Genomic DNA, 26,374 nt, shown 5'->3' on the forward strand with positions numbered 1-26,374 from the left:
AATCCCTGATACTACTAAAAATAAACTTTAATTAAAGCTTGCCTTCTCCATTTTACTTTGTATCTTAGAGCCTATATAATATACACCACTATCTACAAATACAGTAGGAGTTTCAGTATATGACATAATGTAGACTTTACCCAGGAAATTCTTTGTTTTTTTAATAATTTTTTATTCCATTTTCAAGTTAAATTAATTTCTAATCTTTACATTTACTAATTTCAAAATTTTAAAATTTGAAATTTTACATTTACTAATTTCAAAATTTTAAAACTGTTGCAAGGGTTACTTGACTTGCTTATTGCAGTGATCACTGGTACTTAATGTTATTTGGGCCTCATTTTAAAGTGTTATGTGTAGATTGATTTACGCACGCCTTAAGCAGTAATTTAGGATTTTACGTAAGCAGTAAGCAATTTCGGTTAAGTGACTTTTTATTATTTTTTAATTTTAAATTATTCTATAGGCGGTAAGATAATAGAAGTAATTAATTTAAAAAAAAGTCACATTAACTTTTGAATGACGTTTATGTAAAAATATTCATTACAAAAGTTTGAATGACAATTAGGTTTGATATAAGCTCTATTTACTAATGAAAAAAACTCATATAAAATTAAAAGTTTATTTTTATTTTGTTTTTATTTTATTGAAATGATTGATTTTTTAAGCTTGAAGCAAAGATAGAGATGTGACGCGTTTTTTTGGTTCTTGTTTTTTTCAAAGGTTGAATTTGACTAAAATTCTTTTTCTTTTGTTATGTTTAAAGGTTTTATTGTTAATGTTTAGGTTAACAGGGTTATAGCAGTCCTGTATAAAAAATTATAAGTTAACTTTATCTTCCTCTATTTAATTTTTATTGACTTTATTGTTATATATTGACACAAGAAACACTTTTTATCTAAATTTATTATTTTTAAATACATTTACTTAATTTTATTTAATATTTGATATATATATATATATATATATATATATATATATATATATATATAAATATATATATATATATTATTATTATTATTATTATTATTATTATTATTATTATTATTAATTTACTGTACTTATAAGGTTTTGAGTTGCAAATAAAAAGTTATAAGCAGTTTTAAAAGCTCTTTTTAATAATCAATTATGTTCTCTATTTAATTATATTTAAATTTTAGATATTTTGCATAACATAGTAAATTTTAGTTTTAAAAATGAGTAAAGCAGGCCATACAAGAGGGAGAAATAAAACCATAGTTGCCAATTTATTTATATCCATGAAACAAATTAGCAAAATGGAAAGAGTTAAATGTTCCTTTTGCTTTGATATTATGTCTAAAAACGGAACTCAAATGACTAAGCATTTTGAAAAATGTTGAAAATGTTCTAAAGAAATAAAAAGTCTATATGCAAATAAATTAGTTCATAGTCAAAAACAGCAAGACTCTTCTGGAGATGCTGAACCAAAAGCAAAAAATCCACGATCTGATTCTTTTGGAACATCCTCTTCTGAATCAATTTGTAGAAGTAAAACACCAAGTTCCGTGTTTGACAGCATGACAAAAACTGAAAAGGTGTGTTTTATATTTTTAAATTTTAAGATTTAATTGAAGAATTAACTGATAGGCAACTAGCTTATTAAAAGTTCATGAGGCATAGATTTAAGATTTGTTTCATGATTGGCTGATGTACCAATATGACATTATCTTTTGCAGGAACTGATTGATACACACCTAGCCCGAGCAATATATGCTAGTGGATCGTCACTCCACATAAAATAGAAAATGATTTACTTAACAGACTGGTAGACTTTTAAAATATGCATATTATTTTATAAATAATTTTGATATTAAATTTATAACAAACAACACTGAAAACCATTTCAGTAAGCAGAAATAATATATCAGTAAATAGGTTTATAATACTTATATAGTACAGTATAAAATATATCCTAAACTGTATTGTTGGAAAATTAAGCCATTCTGGTGAATATATGGCAAACAAAATAAAGAAAGTTTTAGAAGAAATTAATCCTAATAAAGTTTTGGGCATTGTGACTGACAATGCTGCAAATATGAAAAATGCATGGACTCGTCTAAAAGATTGTTATCCCCATCTTCATTGCTATGGATGCATTTCACATGGTTTAAATTTACTGTTCACAGATTTTTTTAAATTGACAACTTTAAGTGTTTTGATGTCACAAGTAACTGATATTGTTAAAGAGATAAAAAATTCTCATTTATCTGTTGCAGCATTTAGAGATATACAAAAAAAATCAGCTGGTGTAGTAACATGCATTTCCTTGAAACTACCTGTGCAAACTAGGTAATACAACTAAAAGTATAAATATAATGTATATTACAAAAAAAATTGAACTATGTAACTAATTTTATTATACAATCATAAAAAAAGATTTCATAAATTACTTTACTCTAAAAACTTAACAGTTGGCCCATTCTCAAAAAAGGAAGAAGAAGAAGCCAAAAAAATCTTCAAGAAAAGAAAAGATGTTTGTGTACCAGAAATTCACTTGGCTGCCAATATACTAGATCCCAAATTTCAAGGCAGAGTCTTGACTGGAGAACAAAAGGTATTTACATAATTCATATATGATTCTTAAAACCAAGTTTTACTTTTAATGCCCAAGGCTAAAATGGCTTGGGGATTAAAAGTAAAATTTTGGAAAAATTTTGAATAATATTAAATACTATTTTCAAATTTGAAAATACTATTTAAATTAATAAAGTAATTGTAAAATTATTGAAAGAAAAATCTTTTTATAGATTGATGCATGTGAGGCAATACACAACATTGCTGCAAGTATGCCTGAAGTAAACAAAGAAATTATGATGTTTGACTTGGCTAATTACCAATCAAATAGTGGTATTTTTTCAAAACCTTATATTTGGACTGCAGGTAGAATAACTCAACCCATAAATTGGTGGAAAGAGTTGTGTTCCTTTACTGAACTATTAAAAGTTTGTCTAGAATTCTTCAGCTACCAGCTTCAAGTGCAGTATGTGAGAGAAGTTTTAGCACTTATTCTGACATTCATAGTGCAAAAAGAAATCACTTAACGACTGAAAGGGCTGGGAAACTAGTTTTCATTTCTCAAAATTTAAAACTTGAAAATGTTGAAAACACCAGTTATGAAAATGGTACAAGCATAACTACTCCTCAAATTAATAATGCAAGTGTGAATAAAGCTCCTAGCACTTCAATGCCTTGGTCAGAGTCTGAAGCAGTTAATATAGAAAGTGACAGTGACTTTGTTTATGAATCATTAGATGAAGGTAGTCTAGGGCAGGAAGACTCGAACTCAGAAAGCACACCTAATTAGAATATCTTATAGTTTAAATACATGTTAAAATTACTAAATTATTGAATTTTTTTGCTTAAATATTTATCCTTTTTTTTAATTGAGTATATACTACACTACACAGTGCTACACTACTTAGCACTAAATTAATAACGAATTAAAACTAATAAAACATTATTATTCAAAAATATTAGAATATGTAAATTAAATAAAGTTTTTTTTATAAGGGGTTACTCGCAATATAATTCAAAATATGTAACAAACAATGTAAAACTAAATTATTACATAATAAATATTAGGGTTGTCTATTTCTTTAAAGATTTGAAGTCTGAAATAAAATAAGCATCATATTGTATATTAGTATATTTAAATTATGAAAAATGGTTATTTTGTCATGGACAAGTATAGTTTCTATATATAATGAGTGTAATATTTAGGATGTACAGCAATATTTAAGAAGTAAAACATGACAAATAAACATTCTCATACAATATATCTAGATTTATAACTAACTTAATACTAAACCGCCTAATAAATACACTTAATAAATAGCTCTTTAAATTTTTTATTAAAACATTAACTTTAAATTGGTGTTAATACATTATATTTGTGATTATAATGATCATATACTATAAATAGATAGAATAAAACAAAAACTCTTCCAAATTATTTACCAAGAAAAATAAAAAACTTGTTTAAAAAGTCAAAAAAACCAAAAAAACCAAAAAAACATAAAAAAAAAACAACAAAAAAAACAAAAAAACACGTTTTTTTGACCCAAAAAAATGCAAGAGGAAAAAAACGCGTTTTTTTGCAACTCTAAGCAAAGATCATAAAAAAAAACTTAAATTAAGATAAAAAAATATATGATTTAATTTAAAACTAATTTCATAAAAGTATATAATTTTATTCAGATAAAAAAAATATAAATTTTAATTTAGATTTTAAAAATATATAATTTAATTTTGATTTAAAAAATATATTTAAGTTTATCAAATTAAAGTTAATGCTTGGGTTTAACTTAATTGTCAAATTTATTTAACAATATTACTAAATATTATTTATTGCAATTGTTTTTTCGGCTTTCCTTCCTAAACATTTTTTTTTAAACTCAAAATTAAATTTTAAATAAACGACTGCATCAAAAATTTGCACAAAACGTAACCTTTTTTTTTTTATAACACAAGTTAAATCGCAGCGATTATTTTTAATAAACGATATATACAGCAATATAATTTTAATAACAAACTAAAAAACTTTTAATAAATAAAACAAATAAATTAACATAACTTTTTTATTTGTTACTCTCTAATTTTTTTTAAATAAAAAATCATTTGTAGTTGCAAAGCCACAATTAGAAATTTAAAAAATAATAATTTAAAAATTCAAAAATTTAACACATTTTAATTCATTTATGCAAATGTCTTGAAAAGAAAGAAATTTGTTAATATCAAACATTTTTAAAAATGTAATTAAATTTAATTATTTAATATTAAAAAAAAAAAAATAAACATTCCTTTATAGTAATAATAACTCGTTTTGCAGTAATTAATATTATTGCAGTAATTTAAAAAAGTTAATGTCTTTAAAAAATAAAAAAATAAAGAGAATTTTATGACATCAAATATCACGTTAAGCTAATGCATTAAGCATTTTTTATTTAAAACAAGATTTGTTATTATTGTAATGAAGTATAAATACTTATATGATAAATTTAATTGGTTTGTATTATTTAACTATATAAAAGTATATTTATTTTGTAAACTTCCTAATTACATATTCTCACAAATAATTGAAATTTATATTGTTTGTCATGTAAGAATATATTTATATCAAATTGTTTTTTTTTAATCATTATTGCATATTTTATCTATTTGAAGATTTAAGTGACAAAATTGACAAATAAAATTTTTTTTAAAATCTAATTTACTCCCAACAAGCAACTTTTACTAAATCAGTTATTAAAGACTGCAAGCAACCACTATTAAGTTGAAAGTTACTAGAAAACAAGGAAAAGAGTTAAAGAGCAAGGAAACAGTTGACAGTAGACTTAAAAAGTTGTAGGTTGTATGAGTCAGGAAAACATGAAGATGGGAGAATGTTCCAAAGCATTAAAGTGCCGGTAATAAATCTAGATTACAGCAAAAAGCTTTGCTTTATGTCAAGTCAAGAAAGAATGAGTTTTGGTTGATGGAATTACAGATGAGAGCTCCTTTGAGCAGTGTCCATGATAATATTTTTTGAAAAGAGGAAGAGATGCAACTTTACAATGATGGCAGAATTTTACAATGATGGGATGAAAGTTCAAGAAGCAAACCAGCCCAAACATGACAACAGTATTCCATGCAGGAAGGAATAAGAGATCTGATAATTAAATCAATTATTTTTAACCACTTTATTAAAGTCATCCTTAAAGGCAGACACTCTTCTTAATTTCTAGTAATTTTTGGGATACCTCAAGATTTTATCCTTTTTTCTGTATCTTTCTGTATTTTCCTTATCTTTATTTTTCTGACCATCTTACATCTAAAGTGGCTCTATTTGCTGACGACTCAACTTTATACTCCTGTCTTGACAAAAAGTCTTCCTGATCGTTTACACCAGGCAGTCAATCTTGAGCCTGATCTCACTTCTAAAAAAGCTTGGGGTTTACAGTGGCTTGTGAATTTTAACTCCAACAAAACTAGGAGTTTTAATGTTGATTGTATCACAATACGATCGAGATATCTTAATCCTATATTAATGAATGGCAACCCTCTTACTGAGTTCTCTTCTATACATTTTGTCTTCTTTTTAATAATAATTAATTTTATTTAGCTCTTTGACAAATCAGGAAGACATTAGTCACCTCAAAACTAACATAATATAAAAAGTATAATAATTGTATAAAAATCAATAAGTAACGCTTTTTTTATAAATTTTAAAAACAAAATATATTAAAAATATATTAATTTAAAAATAATTCGGACAACTGGTTGCGTTAATAAAATAATAACTAAATTACTTTAAACAATAAAATCTAAAAATCAAATATACTAATTCATTTTTAATTTGTTATGAATATTTTTTGAGAATTAATACAAAGTTACATAACAAATATGATTTGCTGAATTTGGGGTGAAAAAAATACTTAGATATATTATAAAACTAAAAAAAATAAAAGCACTTAAACTAAATAATCATGCCTGTCGATTATGAAGTATATTATAAAGACTACAAGATACAGTGTAAAATGGAAAAGGCGAGCTTCAACTCAAACAACAAATTTAGTTTATTTATATTAAGGCTGTTCCGGATTAAATTTTTTCAAATCCAGCCGGAGCCAGATTTCTACTGATAAAGCCGGCCGGAGTCAGAGCCAGAATTTAAAATAAAATTACAGGAGCCAAAATCCTGTACGTCCCTATTTGATATTGAGAATGGCCAACAATGTTGACCATTCTCAATACTAAGTGACAACTGTTTTCTGTTAAACTTCATTGTTGTTATTAAAATAGAAGGACACAATTTCACATAACATATCATAACATAACAAAACAATTGATAAAGGATTTTATCAATTGTTTTGTTATGTTCCTGCCACATAATGCTGCTCGCTTAATGAAACATTAAGCGAGCAGCATTATGTGGCAGGAACGAACTACAATAATTATTGAGACCATCCCAGCTACACTGAACAAACGTCCTGATGGTACACTTGTCGGTGGGATACCAAAATAAATGTGAGCTACTATAGCCAGAGTTGGCAATCGTTGCATGTTGTCACTCCACCACTGTTGCGTATCAGCATGTCTATTCATTTCTGCTTCTGCCAGATGCTGGCTTAACTGAGTGTCAATTCATGTAGGTAATTGTTGCTCATGTGCTGTGCCACCAGCGGACATAGACTGAACAATTTCATTAATACATTGTCAGAGTAATGATGGTGATGTAGAAGAATTACCCAGCCGGACTTGTTTTGCTGGAATTTCTTCAATTTTGTCAATCTGCTGCTCAGTATGCTCAAATTGACTTCCATCTTGCATCGATACCCGCTGCACTGTAACTTTATTGAATGTATATTTAACCACATATATGTTTTCACTTCAGACTCGTGTGTCTTCACTTCAGAATATCGTGAATATCCCTTCAGAATTTTTCGTTGAGTTGTTATTGGAAATTAGGCTTAGCTAATTGAATTGTAAAGAAATATAAATACAGATACCATTACAAACATGGAGTTCACAGAATATAGAAAGAACATTGATTTGTATAAATAAAATGTAATAAATGTAATAAATATCTGACCAAAATTCAGAAATCCGGCTAAAACTATATCCGGCCCTAATCGATATACATTTATTTAGTTTTAATTTAAAAAAATTAGCTCAAACAATTTATTTTTTAATGTTTTCTTTAATAAGAACAATAACATCTGTTGGGAGTTGGTAGTCTCTTTAAAGCTCTTCATTATAACAGCCTATGATAAGTGATTATAAAAGTTAATAAAAGGACTTTAAGATTACAAAAAAATAAGTTTATGACCAAAATAAACTTTATTGTTGTTTGTTTTTAAAATATTAGACACAGAAAATCACTAAAAGTAATAATAATCCATATAAAAACGATAACTATTAAATTCTTTAATACATGTTAGCAAAAATTTTGTAACAAATCGTTGACAATAAGAAATTATTTAAAAAATTTTCTTTAAATTAGTTAAAGGTTGTTCCAGATCAATTGTTTATAGATTTCAGATTATTAAAATCAGGAAAATGAGATAAAAAAGAGAGATAAAAAGAAGTGATTAAATACCACAATATCTAACCAGTCACAGATTGGTTAAAATATGCCACTGGTACCAAAAGAGATGATTACAGCAAACATGACAGAAGTTAATCTTATTGATTATATTGCAAAAGTTAAACTATTAATAAAAAGATGTGCAAGTTTCACTGGATGTAGTCAGCTTGTACTTTTCAACCCCAATTAAAATTTTTTTTACTTTTCAACCCAAATTAAAAAAAGCTTTAAACACAATGCTGGAAATAATACCAAATTATAACAAATATTTATATCATTTAAAATTTAAATGAAATAAAGATTTTAAATGAATTTAGTCTCAAAAACTGTTATTTTTTATAGAATAATGAAATCAGAACTCTAGAGAAGTCCATTAAATTATGAAATTGCATAATTAGATTATCTTTGATCGTTGTCATATTAGAAGCATATTTGTAACATAAAATAACTTTTTCAGATAAATTTTTATTTTATAGTACATACGTCCAAGCGTAAACTGTGTAAAGTAGATTATACTCTGTGTCCGACAAACCAAGATGTTCTTTGCATACAGTTACGTTATTTGTTTTTATTGTACAATTTTTGCCATACTTCTATAAAAAAAATTCAAAATTATAAAAAATTTCAATACAAAATTCAAGTAAAAATATTATCAAATTTGATTCCAAAGATTTACAAACTAAACTTTCTTTGATACATTTTGATATCAGCACACAAATACATGCTTTCACATGATGGCCGGATCTTTAAGGCCATAACTGTATACAGATTAATTAAATGATCACAATAGATATACTCAGATATAGAGTCAGTGTTTGGCAATACTGATACTACTACTGACCTACAAGTACTTGAGGTTTGCAATTTACTGCCAACCTTAAACTTTTTGTATGTTCGATATATGTACATTTTACTGCGCCCATCCCTAAATGGTTAGTTGATATATATACACTCTAATGAAAATAAATTGACTATCTATTCTTAGATAGTCAATTTATTTTCATTCTGATGCACTTATTTCTAAATAAATAAACCAATAGAATGAAAATAAAAAACAATAAAACAAAACAAATTAAATCTAATAATAAAAACAGTATAAAACAATAAAAAATTTAATTATATGAAAAAATACAACCTTTAAAGAAAACTAAAATTTTATGCCTATTGGTAATAGTAGATATAAAATTGCAGTTTGCGATCACTTATTTTTCATATAGTTTCAATTTCAAAATTGTTTCTTGTAATAATCTAATAAATTTGAGATTAACTATAGGCACAGAAAATGTTTTGACTAGTATTGTTTAACAACACGAGGGGTTGACTGGTATTGATAGGCACGCTGCAGCTGCTATCAAGTCTAGTCACAAAAGATTTAATGAAACTTATAAAGTACTACCTAGACAAACTCTATTATAAAAAACTACAGCACCTGTGACTAAGAATATGAACATCAACAGAACCAGTACCAGTTGTTCAGAATAATGAGATTTGTATTCCAATTTGTATTTCAAAGAGAAAACTTAAAAGCGGTGTTTATATATTAAATACAACAAAAACTGGTGGGTGATACTTCAAGCTTATAAGCTACAAGAAATCGGGAAGATTGGCAGATTTAATCATTTCAAACTTAAACTCAGATATTTTCTTAAAAATCATGATATGTGCTATTAATAATTTGTAAAGCCTGATTGTATCTTTTAACAGAGTAATACTTAAGCAACAGCTGACAAATGTCTATGCAGATTACATTGAGTCTATTGCTAAACAGATATATAAAAAAGCTATAATTAAGGAAACTGTGGAAAGACTCGATACTAATATTACAACTATTGTAGAAAAAACAACACACACAAAAAAACACTCTTAGGTCAATATTTATAAAGACAAGAACAAAAAGTATTTTAAGAAAGCCGTAAAAGGTGCTAGGCCTACAAGACATACTTGAGCATGCCTGTCAGGCACGGATGCCGAGTCCCAAAAAGGACTCCGGATTTAAAAGTCACAAAAAGATAACTTTATCTAAGTTTTTGGTATCCAGAAACTCTAAAAATATAAATAAGTTTATAGACTACTAATAGGAAAAAAATTTAAGACTTTTAGGTTAGAGGAACAATCATTTTTTGAACCCGGAGTCCTTAGGTATAATGGCGGCAAGGAGTCCAGGACTCCAGGACTTTGGGCTTAAAAACAATAAGTTTCAAGTCATTAAATCTCATAACCTTCTTTTTTTATAGCAGATCATAAGTCAGCAATCATGTTTAGAGCTTCTGGACACTACAGACTTGGAAAAAGTAGAGATATAAAGCCGTAGTCCTTTTGGGACTCTGCATCCCTGCTGTCAGGGATCAACCCCTGACACTGCATATGCAAACCCTGAAAGAGAACTCTTAAAGGTAAGTTGAATATTTGTATAAATACTCAAAGAGGCAAAGGAAACAAAGAAATTTTATGAAACCGTCTTGAAAACCCATGAGAAATGACATCATATTAAATTCTTTTATGATGTCCTCTACATAGTTGTCATACTTCAACATCTTGACACTGCTGTAGTCCTCTTTGAGTTGGACAGAGTGAGCTATCAGAATAGACTTTTATTTGTTTTTGTTATGAAGCCTAATTTCTATACTGAGTACACTCAGCATAAATATTAGTGGTTTCTTCAGCTGGCATCTTGTTGTGTTTATAAGGGTTAATTTCCTGCCATGAAGCATTAGGTTGTTTCCTCTTAAAATGGCTACAGTGAGCCAACTTTTGTCTAATTGCACTTCCTCATTATAAGTAACTCTTTAAATTGTTCAGCTACTACATATTTTTTGATATCTAACTAGATCTATTTCCTTCAAACTACTGGGGCAAGGAGGCTTACCATAAAAATCACAAACAAGCTAAATAGGAGCAAAAAAAAATTCAAAATTTGTTTTTATAGCAAATCGATGTCTTCAACTTTAGAGAGAGATATTATGGCAGCAGGATATTTTTTAGATTTATAATACAATTAGAATTCTAAACAACCACAGCACTGTTTGCTTCTATTAAATCCTTTACAGAGAATGGTAATTGCATAAAATTGGTAGTGCTGTTTTATACCATGGCCCAGCAGTATACAACAGAAATAAATAGTTTAATAATATTAAATACTTCAAGCTGATCTTTGCAATTTCATTCAGGCTAAACAAAAACAGCCTAAACCTTATGTTTCCACAGAATTGTTTAAAGTATTAAAAGCACTTGTCATCAGCTATGGTTTTGAAAAGATTAAGGTAGTAGAAAAGATCAAACTGCAATTTAACATGAGAGAGTCTGAAAAACTCACCACATTGATGGCAGATAGTTATCTGACAGTATTTAAATAACTTAAAACGAATACTCACCTCTCTCATACCAAACTCAAAGTAAGTTGACAATTGAATGGATGCATCATCAAACATATCTAAAATGCCTGTTACTATTGCAACAATAAGGGGAGTCATTGCAAATGCATTGAAATTAACTGACTTTCAGTTTGCTGCCTAGATCATGACAGGAAATCTAGGCCTTAATGAGATGATAAAACAACAAATCTATAGAAAAACACCAGAAAGAGAAACAAAAATAAAACAAGAAGCAAACACGTGCGATTGATAAAATTAATGATGTAATCAATGTAGACAAAGATGCAACCTAAACACGCCTTATCCAAAATAACTACCATCAAAAAAAAAAAAAGATTTTTCAAATTTGTCAAAGAAATGAAAAAATAATGACTATAAGCATGCATAAAAAATGCTTAGCTATAAAATGCTTGGTGAATATCATTATATTTATCTCAAAAATGATGTGACACTAATGACAAATGTCTTCAAAAAATATAAAAAATACTTTAATACATGGTCTTGGCCCAGCTAATTAATCTGCTCTGCTAGAATGTTGTGTCAAGTACCATGAAAAAAAGATTGCCTAACTAGATCTAATTTTAGGCATTGACAAGTATCTACTCTTTAAGATAAGACTAAGCATCGGAATATCAATAGTTTCATAAATGCTTGTCAAACCTAATAACCTAGAGTGCCTAGATTAAGAACACAAACAATAAAATAACTGATACTTTGCTTGATTGGTGACTTTCAAAGTAATTGAAAGCAGAGAGTTGTTCTTGGCAAGAACGAGCATAACTGGGCAGACGTAACTAGTGGTGTGCCACTAGTTACGTCTGCCCACGTAAGACATAACTAGTGGTGTGCCATAGGGTTTTGGTTCCACTTTTGGTCATTATTAATACAAATGATTTGCCAACAGTTATCATTTACTTCTTTTGTAAACTGTATGCTGATGGTTGCAATACTATAGCTCATATTAAAGATGCTCCAGATTCAGACAAGCTACAGATTTAAATGATATTACAGAATGGTCTGATAAATGGCACATGAAACTTAAATACAAAAAATGCAAAGTGATGCATATGAGTAAAAACAACCCTAAAAAAATTACTTTATGTTTGATGTTGCACCACCATTATGTTTAATGGTAATTGGGATATACATGTTTCGGAAACTGCATCGAAGCTTATATAGGATGGATAAAATATTTATTCATCAGGAGAAACATTTAACTATGGACAAAAATTGTACACAGTGTATATCAGATCGCATTTGCAACTCCAGTTTATAATATTTATATAAAATCAGCAACAAAATGCCTCGAATGTATTGAGCAACAAGCTGCCTCACAGCAATAAGTACCTCAATTTTTAAAATAACCCTCAACCTTTATACACACATTAGAACAAAATACAACAACATTAATAATAAAACATTGATAGCTAATAAACATAATTGTTATGCAGATATTCAGTAATACTTTGTAAAATTTTGAAATTTTTTATTTATAAAAACATTTAAAATTCAACACTTTTAATTTCAAAAATCAAATTAAATATTTTTTTACTTTTAATTTTTACTTATAATTTAATTTTTTAGTTTTTTTTTTTTTTTTTTTTTTGTAGTACTAAAACAAAAATAACTCAAGTATCAGAAAGAAAACTTTTTTGGTTTAAATGCAGCAAGAGTGTTGCATAATCAATAATTATGTGCAAACATGCTTAAGCAATATAAATTTTAGAATTAGAATAAATTGAAATTAAAATAAATTAAAATTTTTTAAAAACAATATTATGAAATTTTACAAACATTAATAAAAATATTAATAAAAACATACTCCTGTAAAGCTTTCTTGTAACACACTAAAATGAAAAACATAAAATTTATTGTTTTTTAATTTTTGACTTAGATTTAAAAATCTTTAATTTCCAACAAAACTCAGAAAAAAAGTAGAAGTAAACTAACCTTGGCATATCAAAGCAGAAATAGGACCCAAATGTGAGCAAACAATTAAAAAACAGCACAAGAAATCTATAGTAGCCTGAAGAAAAAAAATTAATTATTTTTATTGCCAAATTAAATTTAATCTGTGTTAATAAGAAATGAAACCCTATTGTTAGAGGTAAAAAATAATTTTACTTTTGAATAATTAAAATTTAAAACACAATGTTATCTAGTTTATTTTGGCTTTTCTGGTTTCAAATTGCACTACATCTTACCTAACAATTCTATGATGATTCAACTCATATTTATAGAGTTAACAGAATCATTAATTTTCTTTCAATTAATACTTTAACACCATTTATTTTTTAGCCTATTTTTATTTATTTTTACATCAATTATTTTTATTTATTTTTACTTTTTTTTTTTTTTTTAATAATTTTTACAATTAATATTTTTAAAAATATAATAATAATGGCAATAAAAATAATGATAGTAATAATAAATTTGGGCTGAACACATGACAAAAGTAATGTGCTGAGCCTTACAACAGTAGATGTTAAACTTTGACAGCTTTTCCAAAAAAAACTTTGTTTAATAATTAAATTTTTATTTATATTTTTTGTTTTCAAAACAATCAAACTTGGTCTTGAAGACGTTTACATTATCTGAATTTATTATTTCTTCTGTTAAACTATTCCATTTGTAAACTATTTGTGAAGAAAGTAAATCTTATGGTAAAGCATATAAGTTATTTTTGTATTTTATTGTGTATGACTTCTTGTTATTGTGCGCTAAAGTTATTCTAAGAAGATGATTCCATTTAACTTTAGTCATAATTTTGCTTATTTTATAATATTGAATCATACTACCTCTTGGTTTTCCTGTTTTTAAACTAGTCAAATTAAATACCTTTAGTCTAGTTCATAAGAAACACTATTTAAACTAGTACACAAATAACTAAATATACATTGTATGTTTTCAAGTTTATCAATGTCCTTTTGGTAATAAGGATTCCATATAGGTGCAGCAATTTCCAACTGTGGACAAACAAATAAAATAATAATTTCATTGAACTTTCATCTATTTGACAAAAAAAGTTCAAAAATTTTTATCCATCAAAAAGCCATTTTTTATTATGTAATCTCATTTTTTGGTTATTACTTGTTTTGTAACCATACTTTGTTTTTAAATAATTTCAAACAGCAATGAATTAAAAATTTATTAAAAATAAAAAATATTGAAAAACATATTAAATAAACAAAATTGATATTTTAACTTTATACAACATTTTTTCCATTTCTAATAAAATTGGATAGAATTATTTTCTCTATTAAAGTATTAAACACAATGTAAACAATTGTGTAATCAATCTAACTCTACAATAAACTTAGCAAAAAAAATCATACAATTTAACAAAATAACAAATCTATAATATATTAAACACTATATAACTTTTAACATAATATAGTAGTCATTTAAATTTATTTTTTATCATTATCAATTTTTGAACAGTAAAACTTTTAAAATGTTTTGTAACTATTTTTTTTATATATTTGATATACTGACATTTTACATTTTTCTATATATTTGATATACTGACAGATATACTGGCTTTTGCTGGAATTTGTCTGTAACTATGAATATACTGATTTTGGCTGTAAAGGAAATCACAGCCATAAAAAAGTTTTTTTGAACATATATATATCTTCAAAATTAAGTCAATAATTATTTAAGTAGTTTATTTATTTTTTACTTTTATAAAAAATTATTATTAAGGTTTAAATTGATTTTTAATTGTTAATCTTGATTAAAACATCCAATAAGTAAAAAAAAAAACTTTTGTTTGTTGTTTTTTAAAGTTAATTTTTTTTTTTTTTTTTTTTTAGATTATTCACCTCCCCAAGGCCCGAGGCGGGCCACTACAGTCGAGGAGGATACTCATTTTTTTAATATTTTTTTTTTAATATTTTTTTTTTTTTTTTTTTAGTCATTATTCGTGGTGCAACCCTCTCTCAACTCTTTAACTCCGAAACACGAACCTTGCCGAGCAAGGCCGCTGCGCGGAGAAACTAAGTTGAGCGCGGTACTTCCAGGGACATGGTGGGAGTCGAACTCCGAACCTCTCGCATACAAAGCGAGCGCTCTTACCACTACACCACTACCGCATTTTCCCATGACTCCACACTTGAGGAGTGGTTGGGACAGCCACTCAAGTGTGGTTTCATAACATCGGTTATGGAAAAGTTGAAATTTTTTTTTACAACTGGATGTCACTTCTAGTGTTAAACTGTTTTGCAAATCAAGACTGAGTATTTTTATTATAATAATACCACAGGAAGATTACCATTCAATTTTTATGAGCTCCTGTTAACCTTACCCACAATTAGGTTGTAGGTTTTATATCAAAGTTTTCCTTCTTCTAGGTAAGTCACTACCACCACAGCTCATGATCCTGAACCTGCAAAAGTGCTACCAAATTATTATTAATTATTACAAAAAACATCACTGTGATATGAAGTCATTAATGAAAACATGATGTAAACATCGCTGTGATATGAAAAAAGATGAAGTCAGCAAAACTGTTCCATAATAGACAAAATTAAAGAACATAAGATTAAAAATCTTTCTATTCTACACAAAACATTTTTATTTAAATAAAGCCTGGTATTAATAGTTTAGAAAAAGTTTTTTTACATCTATAGCATTTGTGTGTATATATATATATATATATATATATATATATATATATATATATATATATATATATATATATATATATATATATATATATATATATATTCTTTAATTAAGAAAAAAACAAGTAAACTTTCAAAATCAATTTCGAAGTTGCAATTGTGTTTTCATTCAAATGAAACCTAAAATCACAGTTTTAATGAAAAAATGAATTTTCGTTGATCTTCATTGTGTAATGTATCAATAAATTCTTGAATAAAACCAATGTTTCTCACTGTGCAATCATTAATGACACTTAACACACATACAAAGCTACAAAAATCTTTATAAGATGCAAGCTCCTGCAAGTCTTCCTCAGTCTGATACCACTCCCTGACAGCACTAGTGGTATAGGTAAGAATAGAGAGAAGCCAGCTCTCCTCTGTGATTAAGTTTTCAAGTTTAGAAGTCTTTGAGATAGATATCCTTCCAGAAGCCTCTAAGCTTAAATCTTTCTTTTTTGGCAGGGAATGTAAGTAGCTTTCTGATGACATCACTTTAGATCTGTCAAGATTAGGATGAGCCAGCGCCATAGTAATACACTTTGGGGAAAAATAACAAGTATAGTTGTTAAGACTTTAATAAAGCAACATAAAAATCCTAATCTTTTAGGATGATTTTAAAAGATTTTTTAAATTTGTATGCCTCAAGGTCATTTCTGGATTTAAAAAATTAAGGAGAAAAGAATAGGGCATCAATAAAATGAGCCTTGGAAGCTAGTGTCTAATTAATGCTCTATTTTATATGGATCTCAACTATATGGTGCTGACACAAGCATAAGAACTGGTTGTCCCAAAACTTTTAATAAGGTCACAAATGTATATGATTTCTTCCCTGTGTTTGCAACTGTTGTATAAGTACACACATTAAAGATATTCTCTAATATTTTATAGTAATCTACCAGATTCTGGAGTACAATAGTCATATCATTAGCTTTTCTAATATCCACAGGGACAACAGAAGTAAACCACTGTTAACTTAAAACTTAGGACTTATAACTGAGACTGCCAGCCTATCAACAAGAACTCTCTTCCTTTATTCTTTTTCTATGAGCTTTAAATTCAAAGCGAAGCATATATTTATCATCAAAGTGAAGCGTATATTTATTGCGGGTTACAAAACCTTGACAGATTGAAAATTTCATCAACTAGCAATCTAAAATAAATTATTATATTATTACAGCCTCAAGACTAAATTATTAAAAAATTATTAATTTAGGTTTATTAAGGAGGTTGGTTTATTGCAAAAGTGCTTCTTTCGAGATATATTTTGTTTTATTTGAAGTGTCTTTTAATTACAAAACTTTTAATTACAATAACAGCTTAATATTGTTTGTATATTCCCAGGAACTTCTTTTATATGTTTACTTCAGAAACAACATAGTTCTGAAAACTACAGAAGGCTTAAATATTTACAACATTCCAGAGCAAACAATATTCTCCTGACACACTATTGCAAGGTTTATTATTCCATTTGCACTTCATATCTCCACAAGATGTCTTTTGTGTGCAAGAGAGATTATTCCTGATTGACATAAATTATTTAACCTTGGGGAAAATAAGATACAGAAAGTATCTCCTAATTATTCATATTGACCATTCTCACCATTAGTGAGGATGGTCAATATGATTAGGAATAAAATAATATAAATTAAAGGTTTTTTTTTTTTGGTTTTTTTTAAACATCTTCGCTTCTAACAAGGTTGTAAGCAGCCACTAATTAAAGTTACTGAAAGAGAAAAGATAAAGATTGTAGAGCAAGATAACGATTGACAGACGAATAAAAAGATTGCAAATTATATGAATCAGGAAAGCAAGATGAAGGAAGCGAATTCCAAAGAACTGATGTTCGAGGAAAAAAACTAGACGAATAAGCGTTTTTGGAGCACTTAGGAACAGTCACAGAAAAAGGATGACACTTAATTGAATGATGAGTAACACGAGAATGAATTTTAGTAGATGGCACAAGAGACGCTAGCTCTTTAGAGCAGTGCCCATTATAGTATTTGTAGAAAAGAGAAAGAGAAGCAACATTACGACGATGTGATAATGGTTTGAGGTTGGCTGCAAGAGCAGGTCCAACTATGTTTACAATGCATTTTTGCACCTTGTCAAAGGGAAAGGGCATCATTAGAAGATCCGCCCCAGATATGGCAACAGTATTCCATACAAGGCCGGATTTGAGATTTATAGAGATAGAGAATAGAATCCAGAGTAAGAAAGTGACGAGCTCGATAAAGAGATGCAACCTTAGCAGATGCCTGATTAGCAGGAACCCCTGAAGTTACAGAATAAGAATAAGAGTGCTGTCCATCGAGGACAACTTTTATGCTACGATTGGAAAGGAAGGATTCAATGATCTTAAAGATATTGCCGGATACACCATAAGAAGAAAGCTTATGGAGAAGACTAGCATGCCAAACTTTATCAAAAGCTTTTGAAATGTCAAGAGCGATGGCCTTAACCTCTCCACCTTCATATAATGCACAATAAAACCTGTCAGTTATTACTGTTAGCAAATCAGCTGTAGAATGAGAAGATCGAAATCCATATTGATGGTCAGAAAGTAAGTTATTAGATTCAAGATGAGAAATCAAGTGTTTGTTAATTAAAGATTCAAAAACCTTACTTAAGATAGGAAGAAGACTTCTGGGACGGTAGTTAGACGAATCAATAATACATAATGAAACAATAATACATGTTTATAAAATAAAACCTCTTAAAAATGGATTACTTGTAGCTGTTAGAAGCATCTACAATACTTGAAATTTTGAATGGGAACTCATATTAGTTAGTGAAATCCATAGGACATCTAAGCATTAAAATTTATTTTTTACTTTTGTGTCACCCTAATTTACCATTCAACTCAAATGTTAGGGTTTTATTTTTTAACTCCTCAATAAAACATTTTCAGGACTTGCTATCATCAAGAGGCTTTTGAGTCTCAGATTTTTCTGATTTTTAAACGGCCATCTTTAAAAATGGTTTTGGTGCTAGTTTCTGTTATATGTGTGTTGGAAAGTTGAAAATGTGTACCTTAACATATTTTGGGCAAACGAATCCAATGAAACAACTTAAAATATTTAAAAACGAATATAACACCTAAAATTTAAATGTTTACCACAATTTCAACTTTAATTAGTGGTTGCTTGCAGCCTTGTTGGAAGCGAAGATTTAGAAAATTTTTTTTTACTGGGGCGAGTCCAATCACAAAAATGCAGATGTAGCTTGAATTTTTTTAAGAATTTGTCCTGAATAGTTAAGTTATAGTTATTACAAAGAATTGGAGAGTGGTCTTTTTTAAAACAGAAATAAAAGCATAGTCAAATCTACTTTTAGTGCTTAAAAACAGGTATTTTGATAAACTAAACGAGAAAAAAAAGGTGTAATTTGACAGTTTTGTAACTGAAGCAGTTTTGGCTATATCAAAATGTTCTTTTAGATGTTGCTGATTTGCTGTTTCTGTTTTTTTAAATAGTTTTATTATTTAGAAATGCTTATAATATTGTAAAGTTAGAATGCTCATTAATAATGTAAAATTTTTTTAATCCTGAACAACTTTGACCTCATGAACACATTGAATGAACTATACATTTTTCATGCATCTTATTTAGGGATAATAAATAGTAGTATATTGATAAAATGGAATCTTGTGGCTTTGGAAACGTTTTAAATGATGGATGTCACAAAACATGTTTCGTTCAAAAACAAGGATTAAAAATTTTTTGTAATCTAGAAAAGCATTTTCAAGATACTTATATTTGGAGGCCTGGCTTGCTTGAGACTACATCATACGAAGAGATAAAGACTATTTGTTATCATCATGAGCAGGTTTAAGGACCAATATTTCCACTCAAGAATAATAAGTGTTGTGAGGTTTTATAAAGACACGAAAAGAAGGTTAAAGGCAATATATACATATATATATATATATATATATATATATATATATATATATATATATATATATATATATATATAACATATATATATAACATATATTAACTTATATATATATATATATACATATATATATTATATATATACATATATATATTATATATATATACATATATGTATACATATATATATACATATACATATATATACATATATATATTATATATATATATATATATATATATATATATATATATATATATATATATATATATATATATATATATATATATATAATATAAATGTATATAATATATATATATATAAATTTAGAAGCAGAGCATAATGTTTATTAAAAATTAATGATTTTATTTTAGGTCAAACAACCATATCTCTTAATATGGTTGTTTGACCTCCAAAAATTTAGACTGTAAACAAGGATGGAAATTTTCTTGATCATGTTTTTGTCGAATTGTGATGAAGTTTCTGATAATGAAATGGAGTGTGAAATTGATGATGTACCATTTGTTAAAGGTAAATCTTGAAATAAACAACAGTTAGACAACTCTTTAATATCAATTGGATTCTCACCGATTAAAGTTCATGGAGTTGCAAAGCATCAACGAGCTGTAACAGCAAAAAGAAAATTAGTTAAAGCCTACTCAAAAATGGAAGGAGTAGCAAGTGCTTATGGAGTAAATATGGATAAAAAAAAGCAAATGATCTCGATTATTTTAATGTAAGAAAAACTCAAAGTTGAACCATTTAAAAAAAAAAATTCTAATATTAATACTTACACCTGAATCTTGGTCTAGAAAATACGCTTCAGAATATTTTGAAGTTTCTGAAAATCTTATACAACGTGCTAGGAAACTTAAAAGTGAAAATGGAATTCTTGCTATACCTGATAAGAAAAAAGGCAGAAAAATACCTGACTTTCTAACAGCTTTGGTTCAAGATTTTTTTCAACAAAATGAACATTCTAGAATTATGCTTAATAAAAAAGATTGTGTTAAGGTTAAAAGTGGTCCTCCTTAACAAAAAAGATTATTGTTGAGCAACCTTCATGAGCATTATATTGATTTTAAAAGTAAATACCCTAATATTAAAATAGGATTTTCAAAGTTTTGTAGTTTGCGTCCAAAATGGTGTATTAGTGTGGGACCAAACGGTACACACTGTGTATGTGTTTGTATTTACCATCAAAACTCAATACTGCTTGTAAATGCTGTCCAATGGAATGTTAAATACAAAGATTTAATAACAAAATTAGTTTGTGATACAGCAATAATGAACGCATGGTTCATAGATATAACTTAAAGGCATTTTTAGATAAAGAGTTAATTGAGATTGACGAAGAAGAAATCCAATTTAATCAATGGCAAAGTACTGATAGATCACAATAAATTACTCAGACAGTTAACTTATTTGAATATAAAGAACTAGTTGTTTCTCACATTAATCAACTAACTTTACATTCATATATTGGTAAATGTCAAACTCGCTATTTGAAAGAGCTAAAAATTATTTTAGGTTACAATGAATGTATTATACAGGCAGATTTTGCAGAGAACTATCAATTTGTTATACAGGATGAAATACAAAGTTATCATTGGAATAAACAACAATATAGACTACATACTGTTGTTATATATTTTAAGGAAATTTCTAAAACAAATATTCAGCATAAGACATTCTGTTTTTTTAAGTGATGATCATGATCATGATACATGCTTTGTGTATGAATTTCAAAAGAAAATTGTAGAGCACATTAAAGAATATTTAGTTAGTATCAATAAAATTTATTATTTTTCTGATGGATGTTCTGTTCATTATTAAAACTATAAAAACTTTATAAATCTATGCCACCATAAGGAAGATTTTGAGATTACAGCTGAATGGGTATTTTTTGCAACTATCCATGGAAAATCCACTTGTGATGGCATAGGTGGTACCATTAAAAGAATAACAGCAAGAGCAAGTTTGCAAAGATCATTAGAAAACCAAATATTAACGGTTGATGATATGCTTGAATTTTGCATCACCAATAAACACGATCATATTTTATAAAATTACCAAAGAAACAGTTAATTCAAGGCGACAGCAACTAAAGGAGCAATTTGAAACAGGAAAAACTGTTCCAGGTACCAGAAGTTATCATAATTACATACCCATTTCAAAATTTGAAATTAGTTTTAAAAGAACAAGCAAACATCAATGTGTTGACAGATTTATACTGTCAAAAGAAGTATGTCTGATGTTGTAACTGTACCAAATCTAAATGATTTTGCTGCATACAAGTACGATTCCTTTTGGTGGATAGGTATAGTTACAGAGATAGATATTACAACAAATAATATTCAAATTAAGTTTATACACCCTCACGGTCCTTCTCAAAACTTCATTTGGCCACAGAGAGATAATAGCTGTTGGGTATCATTGTCGAGTTTAATTGCAGTAATCAAAGTCCCAACAACAAAATCAGGGCAAACATATAACATTGATGTAAATGATTATAAAACTATAACTAATTTTAATTTTTTTGAGTTTTTAATTTGTAAATTTTGTATATTACTTTTATTTCTTGAACTTCTTTCCAAGTGCTATATTTGTTTTGGAGTCTTTTTTTTTTAAGTTTATTTGTCTTAGTTTAATAAATATGAAACTAATGTTTTATAAGTAATAAATTTGAGTATATTTGAAGATGTTTTTATTTCTGTTTTAAGGCTGCAATCTGACTCTTTGTAATAACTCCAACTAAACTATTTAATACAACCTCTGAAAAAAACAATTAAATTTGTGATATACATCTGCATTTATATAATTCTTCCCCTTTGAAACTATAATTTTTTAGGATCAGATTCTATAACATTACAAAGAAAACAAAAACAGGCTAGTCAACAACAACTAAAAGAACAGTTTGATGTTGCCAAAACAGTTGCAGTTACAAAACTGTCAAATTATACCCTTTTTTTCTCGTTTAATTTATCAAAATACCTGTTTTTAAGCACTAAATTCAAGTAGATTTGACCATGTTTTTATTTCTGTTTTAAAAAAGACCACTCAACAATTCTTTAACTTAACTATTCAGGACAAATTCTAAAGAAAAAACAACCAAGCTACATCGGCATTTTTGTGATTGGACTCACCCCAGTAAAATTGTGATAAACATTTAAATTTTAGGTATTTAAATTTTAAATATTTCAAGTTGTTTCATTGGATTCGTTGGCCCAAAATATGTCAAGGTACAAATTTTCAGCTTTCACATATAACAGAAATTAGGACCAAAACCATTTTTAAAAATGGCGGATTTTTGTTGGTTGGAGGCAAACTTAAGATAGCTATATCTTAAGAACCGATTGAAATTAGACAATAAAATTTTCAGGATGTTTGTAATTTACTAAAATCTTTAAGTGGTTTAAAAATCTGCAAAATCTGAGACTTAGGGTTGCATGCCGTGGATGTTTTCACACGAAATCGCCCAATTGCAAATTTAGGTTTAGTGAGCTATTTGCGAGCTGCGGTATTCAGGCATACAAACACATACAAAAAAGTCCCAAGATTTATGGTGGTAAATATCACCATAAATCTTGGAACTTGCATGGGTAATGAGTGTTGTGCAATGGAACATCTATTGATTTGAAAAAAATTTCAATAACTATGAATAAGTTTTTGGCAGAAAATTTAGTCCCTGCAAGTTTAATTAATGAAAGCAATCCAATAAAATGTTCTTTAAACAAACTGTTACTTTCAAAAAATAAGAATAGCATATTGTTAGACACATAACAGAAGTAAAATAATTTTTTGTAAATTTTTTTCCCCTTTAAAATGTTGTAAATAACAGTAAGTAAATTATGTGACTTAACATTGTACATAATTTTAACGTATTTAGATTTATACTCAAGCAGCATATAGTTAGCAACTCTTGATGCAGCGATTACAAATTAATAAAAAAAGTCAACAAATTGAATACAAAGACTTAATGGGTTAAATAAATTTCTGATCAAAACAGGCAACTTGCTGACATTTTTGGTTTAACACCAAACTTTAAAATGTTCTTGAAAAACATTATCTTGAAAATTTTCAAAACAAACATCATACTTTAAAACTTCATCACTTAACATTTTAAATTACTTCATACTTTAAAAAATTATCTACAAATAGTAAGGAAACAAATTTGTAAACTGCTCACTCTTTCTTTTAACTAATAAAAAAAAGTTTAGTTGTTTTTTTGCGAAGAAAATCATTGGGTTGATTTATCAATTAATCTATTATTCATACTAATTAAAAGAAAGTTTTCTTCAAATTAGACTGTTAATAAATAATAATACAAACATCAATGCTCATAAAAAAAGTGATTGTTATTTTAATGAATGTTGATACTTGTATCAATATTTATTGACAAACGAATGGCACATATATATTAATGAATTGATTTTATATATCTATTGTGATTTAGATGGATTTCCATAACACCATTTTGTTACTTAAAAATTAGGTTGAAGCAATTTTTGATTATTGAATGCTCTTACTGGTGTTAACCTGTTTTGCAGACTAGAACTGAGTATTTTTATTTTAAAACTACCACTATGAAGATTACTATCCAAGGTTTATAAATTCTTCTTACCCATATCCACAATCAGATTATAAGTGGAACCAGTTGTTGTTGTTTTTTGAGCTATAGAAGTTTTCCCGCTCTCTCTTAAATTGTCGTCACCATGGCTAAGAGAGCTCGACACTTTAATAAATCCTTTTTATAAAATTAATTTAAATTTTGATACTGAGTGGGAGAGTGCAACTAACATCACCTAAAGTCATAGTATCGCCCAGTTATCCAATGCATGGTTACTATTCATTTTAAAGGTAAATTAGTAAAACATACTAAAAATTTGCATATAAGCATATTTTATTAATGTATAACAATCAAACATTCGATTTAAACAATCAAACATTTAATTTAAAACAATTAAACATTCGATTTAAACAATCAAACGTTCGATTTAAACAATCAAACATTCGATTTAAAACAATCAAACATTCGATTTAAAACAATCAAACATTCGATTTAAACAATCAAACATTCAATTTAAAACAATCAAACTAATTAATTAAAAAATCATGTTACATATGATTAGAATGAGCACTTGTATATCTAATTGTAATCTAATTAAATGTCAAATATTTTGACATTTATTTAGATTTGATATACAGCAAAGACTCTTTGCTGTATATAATGGGTTACTTTTTGCCAAAGAGTAACCCGTTAGTAATCACACGGAACCCAGATTAAATTCAGCCTTATTATTAAAACTGTTATTGGTTTTGATTTCTTAATTAAATAGCCAAATTGGAAGAACTTACTAGTCTGGAAAATGCTAGTAACTCCTTCCAATTTCCTTTTTACACCCTCCTTAATAATTCCAAAAGTTTCATCACATTAAATTGCCTCTAAAAAATTAGGCAGGAAAGTGGCATTTTTAGCAACAGTTGGTGAGGGGGAAATTTCATAACAAATTGGTATTAACCATTTTAATTGTTATTTTCTTGAATTATATATAGTTTTTTTGCCAATCAAGTCATTTTTTGCATCAAAAACTAAAATATGGAAGGAAATACTGAGAGGAGGGGGAGGAAGAAACGTTATTAGGGAGTTAAAAAGAAGTTCGGCAAATGTTGGAAAAAGAGGGATTTAGGAATTGCCAAAAACCTGCGTAATGAGCGTTAGAAAGCGTCTCCTAAGCATCAGATAAAACTTTTATTTTAGTCTTGTTTTTACTTAGAAAAGCAGTGCAAAACCTAATTAAAAGATTTTTACTGCGTACTTCCACGTAAATTTACGTAGGAAGGCACAGTAAAAAATCTTTCTATAAAAAAAAAGACGTTCATCACATTACTTTTGAAAATACTGAACAAAATTTTGAAATAAAATAATAGACTTTAACAAAAAATTATGGAAAAAAAAATACCTCTAAAAGCATAAAAACGAGGTTTTTCGGAATCCATTTATCCCAAAACTGTTAAAAAAGTATTTTAAAGTGAGTCTAAGTGAAACTACACTTATTAAGGAATTCAATCAAACTCATGACAATTAATTTTGTCCAGCGCCGTTGTCACGTTAAATAAGTAGACAAACCGAATAGTCAAGGCATTTTTTGTTAATCCAGACAAACAAATTTAAAAAAACACACGTTAACCGAACTAAAACCATTTACTTAGTTAAGCGAATTATTATTTTACGGTATTTTCATAGTGATAATTTACTACTTTTAATAATATTTTAAAAAATATTTAACTCACGATATATATTCTAGTCGAAGTTTATACCTTTATCACAACTTTATGACAAGAAACATGTT

The 26,374-nt window shown here is 27.5% G+C and overlaps 1 protein-coding gene across 1 annotated transcript in view; it reads right to left on the minus strand.

Annotated features, from left to right (window-relative positions):
- LOC100209732 (major facilitator superfamily domain-containing protein 1) overlaps window positions 1-26,160 on the minus strand; it is a 79,183-nt gene extending 53,023 nt beyond the window's left edge. The window contains exons 1-4 of the mRNA XM_065793219.1: window positions 25,985-26,160; window positions 13,408-13,483; window positions 13,280-13,304; window positions 8,570-8,679 (exon numbers count right to left, since the gene is read on the minus strand). Coding sequence (XP_065649291.1) covers window positions 8,570-8,679; window positions 13,280-13,304; window positions 13,408-13,483; window positions 25,985-26,021 — 248 coding nt within the window. The 5' untranslated portion in view covers window positions 26,022-26,160. The remainder of the gene's footprint in view (window positions 1-8,569; window positions 8,680-13,279; window positions 13,305-13,407; window positions 13,484-25,984) is intronic.
- Window positions 26,161-26,374: the final 214 nt, after the last annotated feature.

Source organism: Hydra vulgaris, chromosome 03 (assembly GCF_038396675.1).
Source record: "Hydra vulgaris chromosome 03, alternate assembly HydraT2T_AEP".
Classification (NCBI taxonomy): domain Eukaryota; kingdom Metazoa; phylum Cnidaria; class Hydrozoa; order Anthoathecata; family Hydridae; genus Hydra; species Hydra vulgaris.